This window comes from Grampus griseus (assembly GCF_964374135.1).
Source record: "Grampus griseus genome assembly, chromosome: 1".
NCBI lineage: Eukaryota > Metazoa > Chordata > Mammalia > Artiodactyla > Delphinidae > Grampus > Grampus griseus.
In genome coordinates this window covers 129,270,509-129,292,178 of record NC_139017.1, presented here as the reverse complement: position 1 = coordinate 129,292,178, position 21,670 = coordinate 129,270,509, and the positions used below count along the sequence as shown (strand labels likewise).

The window sequence follows — 21,670 nt, the reverse complement described above, 5'->3', positions numbered from 1 at the left end:
TTTACATACAGTGATGCAGTTCATGAGCAGTATTTTGACAGAATTCATCCTTTATATAGCAATTATATTCTTTCTAAAACATATTTTGGATTGTTACTTCCTTAATAATCTTCACTGGTCCATTTCCGCCTAATGAATAAAGTCTGAGCTAATTTATTAGCCTGGTGATCATAACTGTCAATGATATATCTGGAATCTACTGTTCAATCATTCTGCTTCTCTGCCTTTTTTCTTCATGCTGTTATCTCTGCCTAGTATGTTTACACAGCCCATCAACATTACCCATTTTTCAAATTCTAGCTTCCTAGTAAAATACAAACATTTCTATTACTAGGGTCTTGGATGGCCCTCTGTTAGAGATTATGTACAGTGGAATAACTAAAACTGATTTTAAAATCATGAACCCTTAAATAATGACCTAATCACTCTATCCTAAAGGCGGTCTATGTTGTGTATTCCTATACTACTGCTTATTCTTCATTTCGTACTTAGAGTGGGAAAGAATGTTTACTCTCCTCAGTCTGAAGAGGAAGAAATTTCTGTCAACTATTCTGCTCCCTACAGCCCATGGAAAAGTGACAAATTTGACTGAAGTCCCGAACAGTAGTCCACATTTTACCAGTCATTTTCGGCCACTATTCTTACACAACACTCTTCTTCCCCACTATTCAGCTTCCCCTTCACCGTCTGTCTACTCTCAAGTCCAGCTGGCCTTCATGCTTTGTAATTTCATGTTGTAAGGAGACCAGCCCATTTTCTCTGTCTCTTCTGCAACCAAGCATGTAAGGTAGGTCTGTGGTCTTTACTGTTATAGACACACGTGGACTTGGGTCTATTTCAAGGATCCAGCTTTCTCCTCAGGTTCAGGAGAGCACATGGGATTCAAGATCTAGATTCAGTATGGGAGAGGGGAGGTTCCACTTCTGCCTTAGTCCACATTAGTTACCCCAACCTTCTACCAGAGGGCCTGCCATGTTGGAGGTTAATTCCTCCACTAATCAAGTTGACACTTTGATCCTCGTTGGATTCATAATCTTTTTTTGTACTTGCTATTGTACAGAATCCTAGAAAGAAGAAGGGTCTGAACTTGTGTCACTTATCATAGCTTGCCTTATATTAGTATTATTTCATGTATATAATATGAATCTTACATCCTTAGCTTGAATACTAGGTTGGCATTAAGCGAAGTGCTTTGTTTATACTAACCCTCACACTTTTGTTAACCAAGCGATTTATTTACCCTGTTTCCAGGAAATGTATCTCAGCATCGCTCGTCGACATTAGCCCAAATCATGCTTTCTCTGCCTCTTTTGCTGGTCGTCATACTGTCTGTGGCCTATGGGTTGCTGTCTCCCTTATGCAGTCTCTCTTATTGTAACATTATTTTATAAAGGCTCCATTTTCTAAAGGCTCTGGGAGCGAATGCATATGGGGTGCTTACCCCCAATGAATAATATAGGTCAGGAGGAATAATAACTGAAGTGTGACAGAGGGCAGAAGTGATGTGCAGACAGGGAATCTGGCCACAGTGGTGTCAGGGGCATTGTGACTGTCAGAGGTTTCTAGGGCATAGGACAAGATCAGGGAGTTTAATATCCTCCCTTAGTCATACCAGTTAGGCAGCTGTGACAAATGTATAAAAGAACATGGAAGAGAGGGATCTAAGGAAGCCTTGTGTAAGGTAAGTTATAAGCAGGTTTTGAAAGACAGGTAACATTTTGATGATGGGGGAAAAGGTATGCCAAGTAGAGGAGACAAGAACAAAGATAAGGAAATGAGAAAGGTGCTTTCTGAGGAATGTGTCTAGGTATGAATGGCAAATAATCTGGAGTGACTGGGGCACAAAGACAAATTAGAAAGGTAAGCTGGGGTCAGATCAGGGAAGAGTTCTGAATGATGGTATACATTTGGATTTTACTATGAATATGGTGGAGTGAGACCTTCGAAAGCATAATTTGTTCAGTAGCAGGACAGGCTGTAGGGAAACGAGATCAAAGAGCAGAGAGGCAGGTTACAATGAGGACGCAGATAATCTGGATGAGAGGTAATGAAGGAATAAACCAGCGCAGTGGACATGGGAAGAAGTAAACGTTTTGGGAAGTGATATGCCTTGGCAGCAGTTTGGATGTGGGGACAACTGGATCAGACAGAATTGTAAGGTTTTCAGCCTTATCACTGGATGAATGTAATGCCTAGAAAGGTAAAATGAGGGATAATATGAGGCAGGGATGAAATCAGCATATTAGGGGAATAACGTGTGGGAACTGAGATTGTTTACAGCTCAGGAGGAGGGTGACTTATACACTAAGGTGAGAACTAAAGTCAAGGAATGGATGAGATCATGAGGAAAGCACCCAAGGTGAGAAGAAAACATGATCAAAAACCCAGGGAAATGTCTCAAAGGTAGTCAAGTACATTTCACTGTTATTTCTCTCTGTTGCTTCCCACTAAAAGGGAAGTTGACTAGTAGGTCAACCTTAATTCTTTCAAGTTTTTTGAAAGTACTACTCAAAATAAAGACTCAAAAACATCCCTAACATGTGATGATGTTTACTAGAATCCATGAACACAAAGCTATTCTCAGTACTCTTAAGTTTCCCAAAAGTTCATTAATGAGACTGTCATATATTAAATGTGTTTATTCATTTGCCAAATGTATGACTGTGAATATTTATGTGTGTATATAACTGTGTATTTATGACAACCATCTAATAGTTTGCTGCTGGATTTCCATAGGTCAGAAATTGTATAAAACATTTTACCCTATAATGAATGAATGTATGTATTTGTATATATATTGTATACTTAAAACTTAATAGGATCTAAAACCTTTGAGCAGTCATGAAACCTGACATTCATTGATTACTACCATGTAGTGGGCAAGAGCACAGGCTCTGGCACCAGACTACTCTGGTTAGTATACTGGCTCTGTCTCTTAAGTGATTCTGGTACAAGGTACTTAACCTCTGTGTCTCAGCTTCCTTACTTGTAAAATAAAGATAATAACTAACTACTTCACATAAGTTGTTGTGAAGGTTAAATGGGATGCGTATAAAGTGCTTATAACAGTGTCCGGCACATTGAAAGTGCTCAATAAATGTTAGCTATTATTATAAGCTATTATTTATTGTATAATACAGAATGAACATTTTAAGGAGTGAAAGTGATACAATTTTCTGTAGAAGATGCTTTGCAAATATTTTAAAAACAGCTAGTTAAGAAGATAATATTAATCACTTGAGATACCATTTCCAAAGAAACGTATTTTCAGTATAGAATTCTTTTTTTGCATTTATTTTTTTTCTGAGAGAAAACAGGCAACATCTGGTTAGCTTCTAAGAATCTTAATATTGATGCCACTAAGTCTGGGATAATGCTAGTTTTTACTGTGAACCTTCAGTTGCAGGTACACGAAACACTAATGTTACATCATGACTCATAATGCTTCTAGCTAATATGTTATAGTAAGCTATTTATAAATATATCATTTTTACTTGTATTGCTGAATCCACAGGAATTGTTTTGAAGGAAAGGTACAACTAATTAATATGTAATTATTTACTTAATTCAGCACATTTCCAAATTCACTGACTTGTTATGTCTTTGTTCAGTCATATGTGCCCTATAGAAACTATAACCTACCTCTCACTATTTAGTTAGCTATTTTTACTAAAGGTACTCAATTAAGGGCCCTCTTTATATTCACTAAAAAATATGCCCTCTCTGAAAGCTAGCCCGGTAAGCTCAACAACGTTCTCTTTCAACAGCCCCTAACTCACAGATCTTGTTAGACTGCCTTCCTATTATTTATAAGAATAGATAAAATATACTTTCAACTAATGTCCCTATTTTCTTTACAGACAGACAATACCAAGTTTGATAATATAATTAAAATGTTTCCACCTGGAAAATAAACAAGTGAAATCTAACAAGGCTAAACCTAATTATAAAGGTGAAACAGTACCTCGGTTTAAAATGGTTTTAAGGAATTCATAGCTATCAAGATCATATAATTAATTCTATATGAAAGAAAAAAGATTTTTTTCAGAAAACAGTGCAAAGTAAGTTGTCATAGTAATGATGCAGAATAAATGCTTAGAATGAAATTAAAGAACCTACACATAAAGTTTTATTTTACATTATAAATAACAGCTTTGGGGCTATGAATTGTTTCAACAGCCTACAGATTTGCCTGATTCTGTTTCAGAACGTACATTTAAAAATTTAGGATGAAAACTGCCAAGAAACATTATTATAATATATGCTTATGTTTTATTATAATTATTCATCTTTTGTGCTAGGTTCTATAATCCTGAGGGCAGGACTATGTCTGTCTTGTTTATTAGTGTATCCCCAGTGCTAGAATAGTGCCTGGCTCCTAGTAGGCATTCAATAAATATTAAATGAATGAGGCATGTAAGGAAATAGCAATTTATAAGTATTTGAAAATATCTAAATAATTCCTTTAAAAAATTCTTAGAGTGGCCATTTGTTTTTATTCATTCACTGAATATGCATTATGGACCTTCTATCCAGGTTCTATACTAAACTCTGGGACTATAGTATAGAGATAAGACTTTTGTTTGTTTGCCAAGGAGAAGCCCAGAGAGAGCCCTGTAACCAGACAATTACAATACACTATCACATGATACATTTATAATCATTCAGACAAGTGTTGTAGAAGCCTAGAAGATGAAGCAACTTAGCCTTTTACCTAGGCGAGCTGGGGAGAGTTTCAAATGATGTGACACTGAAGGCTGACCTTAAGGAATGAGCAGGAGTTTGCTAGACAAAGAAGGAAGCAAGTACAATCCAGGCAGAGAGAGAAGTAGTAGAGAAGCCTAGCGTCCTGAGAGAGAGAGAGATTCCAGAGGACTGAAGCATATGGTATGAACAGTGTGAATGAAAAAGACTACTTTCTGCCTATGTGAGGTCTGAGCTGGAGTAAGAAAAACACCTAATATGTACTGATTGCCCAAGTCCTGCTTTTAACTACATAATTAGTTATATAACACTATAAATATCTGCTTTATTATTATATACATGTGTTTAAAATACAAAAACCACTTAGAGAATTTATCTAACACGTTGAGGAGCTTTTCTGACTACTCTAAGAGTTAAAATGGGAAAAAAATGTTCACCTGTCAGGTGACATAAAACCGATTCCTACTAAATGTGCCAGAATAATTTTTCTCCACCTCAAGAACAGTTAGTCTTCAGTCTGTTCATTACTGTCTTTTTATAGTATTTTTATTTAATAAAACCTATTAAGACTACCATACAAATCTCTTTACTTATGCTTTTATCTTTTAACTGATCAATTTTTATATTGCTGACATCCCTTCTTCACCATTTGCTCATTTAAAAATTCATAGTATATGAAATATGTCTCTGGAGAAAATGTCTATAAAATTTGTTACAGCTGGCAAATGTGTATGAGTCAGTCATAGCACATGACTAAATGCTTCACAGAAAATAAAATTTGTTTCTGTAGTAAGCAGAACTGTTTAAATGTTATTTATTTTTATGTTTCAAAGAAAATATATTGTGAAGTGCTGCATTGATTTAATACACAACAATGTCTGTGTACACGCTGTAGAAGGAAAATTTATGAAACCTTTGCACAACTCCTTTAATTGAATTTTCCAAATCTCTCACCACACACAAATAATCAATATCTTCTGCAGAGAAAACCAGTCAGAATTATTACTGTCTTTCGTTTCAATTTTGTTGTCATCAGCACATACAGAGCACCTGGATATTTGTAATGCCTGATAGCAAGTTATTTACTATATTTACACCCCTTAAACACATAATTGCTATTAAATGAGTTAAAATCTATGGTTTAAATTATTTTACCTAATTATTTAAAAGATAAAAGCATCATACTTCTAGTAAATTATAAAAAAAATTAAATCTTGGAAGAAATTATTTAAAAGGCTTTGAAAAGTAATAAACCAGTTTGTTTTTCCTTAAATCCTAGACAAATCTCAAGTAAGCAGTCGAAATGTAGCTCTAAAAGTGATGAATAGTGTAAAGCAAAAGCATGAACATTTATTAATAGGAAAAGGTATGACCCACATACAGCATATGTGACAACTGAATCCTTATAAAGAGCTGAGGACTACAGTTGTACATTAATGTGTATTTGTGTCACCAAAACTAACATCTCTATTTTTTATCTCCAGATAAACTAATGTTTACCTGGTGATAAACATAAGAGTGTTAACATAAACATAAGAATGTTAAAGCATAGGGGAATTTTTGTTGTTTCTCCTAAAATTCATCATGTCTAAACCTCAGTGCTTTTAATATTGGAGTATTTGTTTGAAAAAAGATATTGCTTAATGTTAAGATATAACAGAAAAAAAAGGGTAGAAGTTTTCTAGGAGTAAAATTATTTAGCTGATATGATGAATACTTTTTCAAGACTGAGTGGGGGAAAGAACAACATATTTTTAAGCTAAAAAATACTTCAGTGGGTGGTTAGAATGAAAAGGCAATATCAAACTATTTTATAGTCTTAGAACAGAAGGAGTTTAAAATTTGTCCTGTGGTGCAAGAATTTGAAAACTTCAAACTCCTATAACCAAGATGAATTTTACAATGCAAGAAGACAGTAAGTTAGCTAAAGAAAGCCAGAACATGATAGTTTGTGCTTTTTTCTTTTTAAGGCCAGAGCTAGAAATTCTGAAATATTTTGTATTATAAACAGCTGAAACAATCAACTTTTTTGAACAATGTAAAGTTCAGATGGTTACATTTCATTTAAATTATGCATACTTCAACCTACACAATTATTCTCAAAACAGATAAAATATGTTTTGGACTGAAGCTAAGTGTCTAGATTTCATATCTTAAGTGTCTAGATTTCATATCTTGGCAACTGCTCTATAATTTGCTTACATTCTTTTAAAAAACATTTTGTTTACTGGAAGTACTAGTCACAGACAAACAATGCTGGTATTTTCTAATATCTCCAGAAAAAATGAAAATACCAAGTACAATATAATGCCATCTATTGTCTCAGGAATATTTGTATCAAGTTGTTTTATGTAGGGGTTGATTATGCAAAGTAAATAAATTTCATGCCTTCCCATGTGATGATAATGTGACATTCCATCTGTATCAACCCATTGAATGGTCATATGTTTTAAATCTTCAGCATAACAAATTAAAAATAATTTTGAAAATTCACATCCAAATATAACGGAAAAAGAACCTTTCATTTCATTATTTTTCTAATAGTCATAAAGCCAATATTATTAAGGAAAGTGAAGTTAGGCTTACTTCCTAAGTAACTGAAAAAAGAAAGAAGCCTTCCTTTGTTTAGGAAATTTGTAGTTAGCAAAGGAGGTCCTCTTTATTCATATGCTCTATCAAGGCATTCCCTAATGTGTAAGGTCCAGTTCTGAAAACTATGAAAATCTCAGTGTACCTTTTCATGTTACTGTGTATATTTTAAATTTCCCTGGAATAGTTTATATAAAGCCTTAGAATGTGTGTCAGATGTCTATTTAATTAAAACACTAGAGTCTTATCTTTACAATTATACTTCTCTGCCTGTAATAAAGACTGCAACTGATGCTAAACAAACAAGCACTGAAATGAAATAAAATAAACAGAACTAAAGGACCAATTCAAAGGTGCAATGACAGCATAAATGTTGGAATTCTTCTGTTATTGTGTATTTTAACTATTCTGGGAAAATTTGATAAGAATCTGAAGGACATTCTTTTTTTTTTTTTTTTTTTTTTTTTGCAGTACGTGGGCCTCTTACTGCCGTGGCCTCTCCCGCGGAGCACAGGCTCCGGAAGCGCAGGCCCAGCGGCCATGGCTCACGGGCCCAGCCGCTCCGCAGCATGTGGGATCTTCCTGGACCGGGGCATGAACCCATGTCCCCTGCATCAGCAGGCGGACTCTCAACCACTGTGCCACCAGGGAAGCCCTGAAGGACATTCTTTTGATAGTGAAACAAGTAATCTGTTTATTTTCATTTTCATAATTACCTAATAAAACAAATCCAAAATATAGGGCTGATTTTTATATTATGTAATTTGTGACTATATAGTTTCTAATATTATGGAGATTCTCAAAACATTTTAAAATTTAAATAATTCTGGGTAACAGCATAGTAAAAGAAAAGATTAATTAGAAATTTTTATAAAAAGATGAAGGCTAGATCCCCAAATAAGGAATATACAAAGCAAATAGTTTGAACTGTCAAAAAAACTAACAAAGCCCTCTTAAATTATAAATGTATGAATAGAAGGGGGTGAAAGTTAACTTAGCAAAGAAATTTACATATAACATGCATGTGTTTGGTGTCCATCACCTTTAACCGAAAAAAAAAAAATCCCACTAATATTAAAAAATACACATATTAGGAACCAGAGAAAAAAACAGGGAAAAGTATTCCGTAAAAATATTTAGCTCAAATTCAAATTAAAAAATTCAATCTATTTTTCAGGCAATATTACTTTAAAAAATAAGTTGATACACTAATGAAGATTTGAATACCTCAGTAAATATTAAGAGCTAATGTAGCTCTTGCCAAGAAACAGAAATGGAAAATGACATATATTTTCATATATATATTTCTATATAATTTATATAAATATTATATATTTAATATATCTTAGCTCAGTTTTCATTTAAACCACAACAAATAATGCTTATTAGAAACTTTAAAGCATGATTTAGTGATAGAATCTCCTCTATGCATGAACACTCAGTTCTTCGGGAACACCTGGTAATGGGCAAGTCAGTTTTAATGCCTAAAATACTAGAAAATGGTTTTAAGGCTGATCATGCAGACACACACAAAGAATCAGTATGTACTGGATAACTGAAAGGAGATGACTGTTTTAACATGTGGAAATAACTTTAATGTCTTAATCAATGTTTAGGGAAGGAAACAATACTTTTGGGAAATTTTTTCCCATTAATTATTAGCAGTGACAGTTCACCTATTTGTTCTACAATTTTCCCTTCCTCACAAACCTAATGTAAAGCCTAATTCTAATTAATTCTAGGAAATTACAGATTAAAAAAGAAATTACACCATTGCCACAGAATATATAGAAGAAAGATTTCCTCTAGTTGGGAAATAATAAATATTCCAATTTCCCATTATGATCCTCTAAAACTTGTCAAGTTAGTAGAGATTAAAACCACTGAAAACCAGTTACACATTATAATCCAGTTACACAGCATCAGAAGAGATCTCAAGCCTTTTCTAAGGAAAGAGCTGCCTTCATGCTCTTAAATTCTATGGACCCTAATGGGAGTTAGCTGCCCAACTGAATGGCTCAGGAAGCCTGCTCAGTTCCTTTCCCACATGAGTTTTGGAGAAGTTTTTCCATGGCTGCTGCCCTGCCATGACCCAGTTGGCCTTTGGAACTGACCAGCAGGGAATCTAGCTCCTTCCACTGCAAACTCATTGCTGGCTTTGTTAAAGATCCTAAACACAGACTAACATACTAGAATGGTTGAACCAGTTTCAGTTATGCCTTATGTTTGAATCTGAGAGCAGGGATGACTGGATGATTTCATTTGTTTTAGGAAGAGACAACATGGAAAAATGCAAAGACCATACTTTTTGAGTAAGACTGGTCTTTAGTTGGAATCCCTGCTCTGACACTTAAGTAGCAGTGTCTTTGGGCAAGTTACTTAATATTTTTGTGTCTTTGCTGCTTACCTATAATGACAATAATAGCTATCTTGCAGGGTTGTTGTAATGATCTGCTGATTCTAGTATTGGGAACACAGTAATTATTAGTCCTCAACAAATGGTAGTCATTGGTACTCAAAACTGGTAGACTAAAACATGGCTATCCACTTCAGGGCTACCTCTATCTGCAGAGATTGCCAAATGGCACTCATGTCAGTAATATTAAAATCATCCCTCTTAAGTTGGTCTAATGGTTTTAATATTTTATAGTATTTTGCTTACTGAGGTATGAATGTGCATGTGTTATGAGAACTTAAAATCTGCTAATTTAGTTTCCCATACTGTGAAATGCCCCAAGGTGTGAGTTCACAGTAGATCAAATGTCATTAATAATCTGAAAGTTTTCAGAACACTGGTTACAAAGTAACTTTTTATGTTTTGTGGATCTTTCTAATTCACCATTAAAAGCTGCCATATATTAATGCATTGTTGCCCCATTTGTCTGTATTCTCAAAAAGAACTTTTAATAGAAGAAAAAATTTAACTCTTGAACTGGAAATTGTATTTCAAAAGTTCAGTCATCAGGGAAGCTGATCTTACCAGACACGGTCTTTTGCTAAATGCAATATGTTTTTCAAATGAGATTCGTGGTCTTTTAAAAAAAGGGCCCATGATAATTGGTTGAAATGGTAAAATGAGATGAAAGGATCTCTTTATGTAATAAATTAAAACACAACTCTCACCTTTGTTGGGAAGTCCTGAATTCTTCTTTTCAAATAGTTTTTGTTTTGTTACTTTTGTCACTAAAGGAAAAAAAATCTCACATTAAAAATTAATACAGAATATTAAATAATTTCTCATTTTGGAAGAAACTTCATAAGAAATAATTTCAAGCAATACATACTTATAAATATCAAGTATAAAATGCAATACCTTATATCTTTTGTAAAGAATGAGAACTGCATTAAAAAAAAGCCTAATACCAGTTACCAAGGTACATTCTTTCCCTTCACATTCAAGAAGAATCCCTGAAATAACATATCCTGGCAAAAGATATGTGGCTTCCTGTTCTAAGTTTGCAAACAAGTAATAGAGAGACACGATCAAAAACTCATAAATTTCTCTTACGTAGGTCTTTTGTTTTCTGCATTTCTCTTTTTAAGACACCTGATGTATGGGAGATACCAATGAGATTTTCAAGCTCTCTACTGTCCTCCAAAGCCTAAAAGAAAGTCATCTTAAATGAGTTAAGTTCTCTACAAATATAATACTACTGACAAGTCTAGTGAAAATACAGTATACTGCTTCCTTCATATGAAAAACTTAAACTCTATGATAATGAAATTTAACTTTTTCTGTTAGGTTAACTACTGCAAGCCTTAAAATACCTGAATAAAAACAATTCATTAACTAAAAAGACTAAACATAATTAATAAATTTACTTTTAAATGTGAAGAAGCCAGATATTACTAAAATATTATGGTTAATTAATGTTCATACATGAAAAGAAGTTCCCATGAAAAGTAAATTGAACATATCCCCTGTAAGTTCTTTCTGGGATTGGATTCTCCTATTCTTTTTCAAATAGGGTAATAGAATATGAAAAATTATATGCCAAAAAAAGCAAACCTGTATATTACTTAAATTTTGCATTATTTCCATGAATTCGTCTGATGATTTCTCAACTTTAGATAGCAACACCATGAATCTATGAATGAAGAAAAAAGTATTCAGCAAGATCAGGCACTTTCAGAGCTTTAATTCTTTTGAAAGCATCTTTGATTCAGTTTTCTAATCCTTTTCTTTATATTTTTCAAAGTGGTAAAAGATGTAAATGCTCCTCCTTCATGCTTTCATTCCTTTACAAACAGTATATTTTACCAACCATCCTGTCCTTTGGTGTTTCACTTTCTCATTCCCACTTTGCAGTGGGAGAGAAGATATAGCTGGCTTGTCCTTTCTCCCCCATACCACTTTGAGAAAACTAATACATCCCCATCTCCTTATTGACCTAGATCTAAGCCTATGAATCAGTGTTACCCAGTGATCTTCTTTCATAAAAAACCAAGTTTTTTAGCTTTAATATATCTCAATGTGACAAAGACACAAAGGCACTCTTTTAAATTTGAAAACAAAGAAAACTTCACTTTGTAATTCTACCTTCCTTCTAAACATATCTCTAGTTAGCATATTAGCATTCTGGAAAAATCTTAGGTTTTAAAAATATTTTTATAACTTTATACCACACTTTCTTGCCTTAATATAACATTACACACACACAAACACACACATATTCATGTGTCTATAATTTTAAAAGCTGCACAATATTGTACCTAATGAATACACCAAAGATGATTTAACCATTTCCTTATGGCTGCAATTTTAGTTTCTTTTTCAATTTTAAGATCTCATAGCTGTGTATGATAATCTATACCAGTGCAGTCTAACAAAAATATAATGCAAGCCACATATGTAATTAAAAATTTTCTAGTAGCCACATTAAAAGAAGTAAAAAGAAATAGGTGAACTTAATTTTAATGATATATTTAACTCAATATATCCAAAGTATTACCATTTCAACATGTAATCAGTATAAAAATTATTCGAGATATTTTATACTTACTTTTTTTTTTCAAAATTCAGTGTATACTTTACACGCATAGCACAGCTCATTTCAGAATAGTCACATTTAAAATGCTCATTAGCCATGTGTGGCTGGCTAGTGACTACTGTTTCGGAGAGCACAAATCTATACTATCGATTTTATGAGAGAAACTAGATATTCTCTTTAAGTGCTTTTCAAAATCACATCAGTGTTATCCATTAACATTTGTGTGCTATTAAAAAATAAGACCAATGTGATGTTAAATGTACATACACAATGAATATGAACAGTATGTTTTTCTTTTTTTAATTAATTTTTTGCTGCATTGGGTCTTCGTTGCTGCACGTGGGCTTTCTCTAGTTGCGGCGAGCGGGGGCTGCTCTTCGTTGCGGTGTGCGGGCTTCTCATTGCAGTGGCTTCTCTTGTTGCGGAGCACGGGCTCTAGGCGCGCAGGCTTCAGTAGTTGTGGCATGAGGGCTCAGTAGTTGTGGCTCGCAGGCTCTAGAGTGCAGGCTCAGTAGTTGTGGTGCACGGGCTTAGTTGCCCTGTGGCATGTGGGATCTTCCTGGCCGAGGGCTCAAACCCGGGTCCCCTGCATTGGAAGGCGGATTCTTAACCACTGTGCCACCAGGGAAGTCCCTGAACAGTATGTTTCAACTAAGTAAAATATATATCTAAGTATACAACAAGAAATGGAGAGAAAGCATTATGCAAAAGCTAAAAATTATGTGAGGACAGTGGAATTACAGGTCATATTCTTTCTTTAAAAATTTTCCTTTATTATTATGCATTTTAAATTAGAAGTCATCTATCTGTCTGAGGCCTCAACTGCTCACCACTGGAACCTCAGTTTGTGACAGAGTATCATAAAAGGATTCCATCTCCTCCAATTGAGCTCCAAAAGCCTGAAGGAGCAAGATGACTTAAGTGACTCCCAGTGACCCAGGGCTGGGAACCTCCAGCTTCCCCTATATTATACGTAAGCCTACTAAGTGCTTCAGAAGTGCAAAGCTGAGGCAATTAAGCTACTCTGCTATGAGGAGGAGTCCTAGGGGCTCTTTTCCTTGCATCCCTTTCCTGGGAGGATTGGAGGGGCAGAGCTTCTCCACACTGTCTTATCATACCTTAAGGAACTGATGCTGTTCCCTGTCTACCCTCAGGGAATTGTGTGGGAAGGGCTGGGTCCTGCAGGATTGCCATCTTGAATGACTCAAAGGAGCTCTGTTCAGATAGAGTAAGATGTGAATGGTGCCCCCAGGAGCTGTGCTATGTAGCATCCCCAACAATCCTATTAGTAAATCTCTCTCCCAAGTTAAGATAGTTATCCAGCAGCTAAGCAAACTGTTTGTAACCTTGGAGTTTTTGGACTGAGTATCAATTCTCTATCAAGATATTCTTCACATGCCTAAGGTACTTTTGCAAGGAAACTTGCCTCCACTGCAGGACCAAGTAGAGTAGTGGACACTCCATCACTCTTGTAATTTTTATTTTAATTTCCTTTCCTTTCCTCCTCCTTGTCCTTTTACTTCTTCCTAGGTGAAATCAACTCCTTTTCCCATCTCGGTTGCAACCAAATTCACAGAACGGTTTTAAAACTGTCATCCAACTGTTAAATTTTGAGAAATTCAGGAAGTGTGTTCTCCATTTCTACATCTTCTGACTCAGTGGACAAGGCTTCATAATCTTTGGAGATAAACTACTTGCTGAGCAGCTTTTGGGAGAAGAATGGTTGCCACTGTCTTCATCCTAGACAAAATGGCAATTTTTATATTTAATCCCATTTGTGCTGGAGACTGGATTTTTATTGCTGCTAATAGCATTTTCTATATTTTCAATGGATGGTTCAAACTGTACTTTGTTGCCTTAAGACAGCATCACTGTTTGCTTTAATATCATCTCGATGTCCCTTCACTAATTTACTTATTTCTGAAAACCAACCATCTTTTATTCCTGCCTGCAGAATACATTTGTTACAAAATTTCCAAGTTATTGTTGCTCCCTCTTTCAAGTTGGTGAGTGAAAGTGTCATCAGTAGGTGCCGTTCAGATTTTATAGAACACTACTCCTTTCTTAAACAGATTTACCTCTGGCTGGACTAAATTGGATCAAATCCTTCATCTTATAATGACCATTGCAAGCTATGCAGATGTTGATGGGTACTGCATCCCGATATCTAGTGACTGCTGCCAGCTTCATGGCATCCTTATAAGATTTGATCACATCCTACATTATGGCCAAAGACCACTGTAGTACAACTTGAGAAATCTGAAATCTTGGTCCTCCTTGAATGAATCTTTTTTTGTTTGTCAATAGAGTAAAAGTCCAGCATCATCTTTTTTTACCAACGGGTATTTTTAAAGTGTCTGGGTTAGTCCTTTAAGATACCTTTAAAAAGAAACTATGATCCAGTTGCTCCCGCACAACAGAAAGTTGTTCACGTTTTGACATGTTTTTGCCAGACTGCCTTACGTCAGGGCAGATCCTTATGGTATGTTCACTACGAATATCTCTTTTTTTCTTGAGAAAGCCACATGCCAAAAATTCAGGGTTTTCGGTGCCTTTTCCAGTTTCCCTAGAAAAGTCTCACTGTGAAATTCAGAGTTCTCTCATTTTCCCCAAAGAGGAAGTCTTATTATTCTGAAGAACAACTGAAATTAGATGCTTCGACCACATAAAATCCATGGAGGGATGTATCCATTAATTATACTTTAAATTTCTTCCACAGAAATTTCTTCAGTTTCAAGCAAGTCATATGTAATGTAACTTTCAAAACTATCATTCTGCTCCAATTCTGTTTTTTTCCCATCTTGACTGCTTTCAATTATTTTCCATTCTTACCTTCAAATTTAGCTTCATCATTTTCCTTTTCTCCATAAAGTTCCTCAGATATATTCTGAGGGGAGAACTAAAAGAATAAGGAGAAACTATCGTTAAATTGGTGGGTCTGACTAAAAATTGCTGATAGAGGTGGTTAGCAAGCATTAACTCAGCTGTTGCTGTGCCATTCTAGATGTGGAAGAAGGGAGGCAAAGGAGATAGGACAGGAGCCCACTAATGTCTTCAAGATTCCCTAGCATGCGACTCATGGTGCCTACTGTATTAACTGTGCAGGCACTGTGGGTGTAGTGAGAGAAGAGGAGAAACGTCTAAAAGCCATAATGGTCTTTAAAGATCCTGATTTCCCCCTTTCTGTAACTTCCAATTGTTTGGCATCTGTCTTCCTCACCAGACTGTAAGTTCCATGAAGGCAAGGACAGGCTCTACTTGTTTACGTTATAAACCAAGTTACCTAGCATGGTGTCTGTAGTATGGTAGATATTATTTGATGGATCAATGAATAAAATAAAAAAGACCTAGTCCATTAAACATCCATTCCTAGATCCAAGTGAAATATGCTCATCTTTTATTTTTTTCTTGCTTTTACGTCCTTCTAATCATAGACTTCATAGTTCATGTTTGTTGCATCACTGAGAAAGCTGGGTGGGGGAAACAGGGAGATGCTGGTCAAAGTGTACAAGTCTTCATTTATAAGATGAATAAGTTCTGGGGATCTCATGTACAGCATGGTAGCTATAGTTAAAAAATACTATATTGTATACTTCAAATTGATAAGAAGAGTAGATCTTAAGCATTCTCACCACCAAGAAAACAAGGTAACTATGTGAGATGGTAAATATGTTAATTAACCTTACTGTCATAATTATTTCACAATGTATACATATATCAAATCATCACGTTATACACTTTAAATATATATATTTTATTTGCCAATTATACTTCAATTAAGCTGGAAAAAACTTGAAGAATAAGAAAATTTTCTCAGTCCCTTAACCTTCTGCCACACACATGGGTGTCTAATACGTAATCCTGGATTTCCTACCTATTTGTTTTCTTCATTCCTGGCCCAAGCTGTGAGTGCTAGAGAAAACTTACAGCACTACTGATGGTCAATATTACAAGTACATATATGATTTTGCTGGGCCCCTGATGCTTTTAACTCTTTTACTTAATGAATATTCTCTCTTTTACAAACCATTGCTCAAAATAATGGTCTAGATCAATCTCCACTTCCTCCATCCTGAAATTAAATTCAAATATTCAGATTTCTGCCTTACTCCTCTACTAACACTATACTCTCAAAGGCCACAAGTGAACTCTTAATTAATTCCATTACTAAAAACTTATCTGAAAGTCACTACCCATAAGAGACTGTATTTTTATAAAATCTCAAGAAACCTGAGAACTGCATGTACATAACAGGGATAAAATCCTCAAGATTTTCTTTTTATAAAATTTATTTTAATTTTTCTTTCAATTTTATTGAGATATAACTGACATGCAGCACTATTTAAGTATAAGGTGTACAGCATAATGATTTGACCTTCCTACATAATGAAACGATTACCACAATAAGTTTAATGAACAAGTTTTTCTTCATTCTCACAATATTATATATACACTACCAAATGTAAAATAGATAACTAGTGGGAAGCAGCTGCATAGCACAGGGAGATCAGGTGGGTGCTTTGTGACCACCTAGAGGGGTGGGATAGGGAGGGTGGGAGGGAGACGCAAGAGGGAGGAGATGTGGGGATATATGTATAGCTGATTCACTTTGTTATAAAGCAGAAACTAACACACCATTGTAAAGCAATTATACTCCAATAAAGATGTTAAAAAAAAAGTCTTATACAGAAAAAGGTTAATCCATCACTGAACCTCTACTTACCTAACTCTATTAATCTAAATTATTTTGGATGATGATAGCTGGATTATAAAAATGAAATATATTGCTAACATTTTTTGAGCTCTTTCCCAATACAAGGCATTGTATTTATTACTTTACAAGCTGTATCCTGTTTAATCTTTAAAACAACTCTCTGGGGACTTCCCTGGTGGTGCAGTGGTTAAGAATACGCCTGCCAATGCAGGGGACACGGGTTCGAACTCTGGTCCAGGAAGATCCCACATGCCGTGGAGCAACTAAGCCCGTGTACCACAACTACTGAGCCTGTGCTCTAGAGCCCGCGAGCCACAACTATAGAGTCCACAAGCCACAACTACTGAAGCCGGCACGCCTAGAGCCCATGCTCCGCAACAAGAGAAGCCACTGCAATGAGAAGCCCGCGAACTGCAACGAAGAGTAGCCCCTGCTCACCGTAACTAGAGAAAGCCCACGCGTAGCAACAAAGACGCAACACAGCCAAAAATAAATAAAAGTAAATAAATTAAAACAACAACAACAAAAAAGCAACTCTCTGTGGTAAATATTATCTCCATTTTATTGGTATGGAAACTGAAGCACAAATAAATTATTTAATTATTCAAGGGTACTCAATAAGGAGCACAGTCAGGACTTGAACCCAGGTGTTTTTTTTCCTCTTTATTTTGAGGTAATATTGGTTTATAAAATTATATGTTTCATGTGTACAACCTTATACTTCCACTTCTGTATACACTACAGTGTGCTTACCACCAAAAATTTAGTTTCCATCTGTCACCATACAGTTGATTCCCTTTATCCATTTTGCCCTCCCTCTGTCCCCTCCCTTCTGGTAACCACTACTCTGTTCTCTGTATCTACATGTTTGTTTTGTTTAGTTCATTTATTCTGTTTTTTTGTTTCTCTGTCTTTTATATTCCACATATGAGTGAAATCATGTTGTATTTGTCTTTCTCTGACTTATTTCACTTACCATATACCCTCAAGGTCCATCCATGTTATCACAAATGGCAAGACTTCATCTTTTTATTTTATGGCTGAGTAGTATTCCATTGTATATATATATGCTATGCCACATCTTCTTTATCCATTCATCCACTGATGGGCACTTAAGTTATTTCTATAGCTTGGCTACTGTAAAATAATGCTGTAATAAACATTAGGGTGCATATATTTTTTTGAACTAGTATTTTTGTATTCTTTGGTTAAATACTCAGAAATGGGATAACTGGATCCTATGGTAGTCTTATTCTTAATTTTCTGAGGAATCGCCATACTGTTTTCCAAAGTGGCTACACCAATTTACATTCCCACCAACTGTGTATCAGACAGTATACTCTTTTGACATCAGTCTTAGCAATATCTTTCTAGATATATCTTCTCTGGCAAGGGAAACAAAAGCAAAAATACATCAATGGGACTACATCAAACTAAAAAGCTTCTGCACACCAAAGGAAGCCATCAACAAAATGAAAATGCAGCCTACTGAATGTGAGAAGATATTTGCAAATCATATATTCAATAAGGGGTTAATATCCAAAATATATAAAGAACGCATATAACTCAACAACAACAAAAAACTGATTAAAAAGTGAGCCGAGAAGCTGAATAGACATTTTTTCAAAGAAGACACAGATGTCCAACTGGCACATGAAAAGATGCTGAACTGAGGTGTTTCTGACCTATGTTTATAATAATATTTCCCAAAGTGTAACTCACCACTGGCATCAAAATTCCTTGGTGAGACTGGTAAAGATACAACTTTTTAAAAAATAGGCTGCATTCAAGATCTACTAATCAAGAATATCACTAGATGGGGCCTAGAAATACGTTTTCCAGGAGATTCTTATGCACATCAAAATTAATTAATGGCATTTTTCTCTGAAGAAAGACTGGTTAAATAAAAAATCTGGACAATATAAAAAATTGGACATTTCTTATCAAAATAATTTTTTTCTGTATTTAGGTCTATTTATTCCATTATATTTGCAAAAGCTTTCTCAGGAAGGTTTTCTTTAGCTGTTCCTGTAGCTGTTTTTCTCTTTTTAAATTTTATTTTGGAGTATAGTTGATTAACAATGTTGTGTTAGTTTCAGGTTTACAGCAAAGTGATTCAGTTATACATACACATGCATCTATTCTTTTTCAAATTCTTTTCCCATTTAGGTTATTACAGAATACTGAGCAGAGTTCCCTGTGCTATACAGTAGGTCCTGGTGGGTTATCTATTTTATTTTTAATTTTTAAATTTTATTTATATTTTTATACAGTAGGTTCTTATTAGTCATCCATTTTATACACATCAGTGTATACATGTCAATCCCAATCGCCCAATTCATCACACCCCCACCCCCACCCCCGCCGCTTTCCCCCCTTGGTGTCCATACGTTTGTTCTCTACATCTGTGTCTCAATTTCTGCCCTGCAAGCCAATTCACCTGTACCATTTTTCTAGGTTCCACATATATGTGCTAATATACGATATTTGTTTTTCTCTTTCTGACTTACTTCACTCTGTATGACGGTCTCTAGATCCAACCACGTCGCAACAAATGACCCAATTTCGTTCCTTTTTATGGCTGAGTAATATTCCACTGTATATATGTACCACATATCTTTATCCATTCGTCTGTCAATGGGCATTTAGGTTGCTTCCACGACCTGGCTATTGTAAACAGTGCTGCAATAAACATTGGGGTGCATGTGTCTTTTTGAATTATGGTTTTCTCTGGGTATATGCCCAGTAGTGGGATTGCTGGGTCATATGGTCATTCTATTTTTAGTTTTTTAAGGAATCTCCATACTGTTCTTCATAGTGGCTGTATCAATTTACATTCCCACCAACAGTGCAAGATGGTTCCCTTTTCTCCACACCCTCTCCAGCATTTGTTGTTTGTAGATTTTCTGATGATGCCCATTCTAACTGGTGTGAGGTGATACTTCATTGTAGTTTTGTTTGTTTTTTATAAATTTATTTATTTATTTAATTTATTTTTGGCTGCTTTGGGTCTTTGTTGCTGTGCGTGGGTTTTCTCTAGTTGCGGCGAGCGGGGGCTACTCTTTGTTGCCATGCACGGGCTTCTCATTGTGGTGGCTTCTCTTGTTGCGGAGCACAGGCTCTAGGCGTGTGGGCTTCAGTAGTTGTGGCTCACGGGCTCTAGAGTGCAGGCTCAGGAGTTGTGGCGCCTGGGCTTAGTTGCTCCGCAGCATGTGGGATCTTCCCAGACTAGGGCTTGAACCCATGTCCCCTGCATTGGCAGGTGGATTCTTAACCATTGCACCACCAGGGAAGCCTACCTCACTGTAGATTTTTTTTTTTTTTTTTTTTTGGTACGTGGGCCTCTCACTGCTGTGGCTTCTCCCGTTGCGGCGCACAGGCTCTGGACGCGCAGGCTCAGCGGCCATGGCTCACGGGCCCAGCCGCTCTGTGGCACGTGGGATCCTCCCGGACCGGGGCATGAACCCGTGTCCCCTGCATCAGCAGGCGGACTCTCAACCACTGCGCCACCAGGGAAGCCCCTCACTGTAGTTTTGATTTGCATTTCTCTAATAATTAGTGATGTTGAGCAGCTTTTAATGTGCTGTCTTGTTTGGAGAAATGTCTATTTAGGTCTTCTGCCCATTTTTGGATTGGGTTGTTTGTTTTTTTAATATTGAGCTGCATGAGCTATTTATATATTTTGAAGATTAATCCTTTGTCCATTGATTCGATTGCAAATATTTTCTCCCATTCTGAGGGCTGTCTTTTCGTCTTGTTTATGGTTTCCTTTGCTGTGCAAAAGCTTTTAAGTTTCATTAGGTCCCATTTGTTTATTTTTGTTTTTATTTCCATTACTCTAGGAGGTGGATCCAAAAATATCTTGCTGTGATTTATGTCAAAGAGTGTTCTTCCTATATCTTCCTCTAAGAGTTTTATAGTGTCTGGTCTTACATTTAGTTCTCTAATCCATTTTATTTTTGTGTATGGTGTTAGGGAGTGTTCTAATTTCATTCTTTTACATGTAGCCGTCCAGTTTTCCCAGCACCACTTACTGAAGAGACTGTCTTTTCTCCATTGTATATCCTTGCCTCTTCTGTCATAGATTAGCTGACCAAGGTTATCCATTTTAAATATAGCAGTGTGTACATGTCAGTCTCAAATTCCCAATCTATCCCTCCCTCCTACCCTTCTGCCCTGGTAACCATAAGTTCTCTCTCTAGGTCTGTGAGTCTGTTTCTGTTTTATAAATAAGTTCATTTGTATCATTTTTTTTTAGTTTCTGCATATCAGCAATTTCATATGATACTTGTCTTTCTCTGTCTGACTTACTTCACTTAGTATGATAATCTCCAGGTCCATCCATGTTGCTGCAAATGGCATTATTTCATTCTTTTTAATGGCTGAGTAATATTCCATTGTATATATGTACCACACCTACTTTATCCATTCATCTGTCAATGGACATTTAGGTTGCTTCCACGTCTTGGCTATTGTAAATAGCACTGCAATGAACACTGTGGCGCATGTATCCTTTCAAGCCATGTTTTTCTCGGGATATATGCCCAGGAGTCGGATTGCTAGATCATATGGTAGCTCTATTTTTAGTTTTTTAAGGAACCTCTATACTGTTCTCCATAGCAGCTGTACCACTTTACATTCCCACCAACAGTGTAGGAGGGTCCCTTTTCTC

The 21,670-nt window shown here is 35.8% G+C and overlaps 1 protein-coding gene across 1 annotated transcript in view; it reads right to left on the bottom strand.

Annotated features, from left to right (window-relative positions):
• The window catches only part of ITGB3BP (integrin subunit beta 3 binding protein), an 88,135-nt gene that overhangs the window by 1,706 nt on the left and 64,759 nt on the right, over positions 1 to 21,670 (bottom strand). The window contains exons 5-7 of the mRNA XM_082653545.1: positions 11,303 to 11,381; positions 10,802 to 10,895; positions 10,417 to 10,476 (exon numbers count right to left, since the gene is read on the bottom strand). Coding sequence (XP_082509671.1) covers positions 10,417 to 10,476; positions 10,802 to 10,895; positions 11,303 to 11,381 — 233 coding nt within the window. The remainder of the gene's footprint in view (positions 1 to 10,416; positions 10,477 to 10,801; positions 10,896 to 11,302; positions 11,382 to 21,670) is intronic.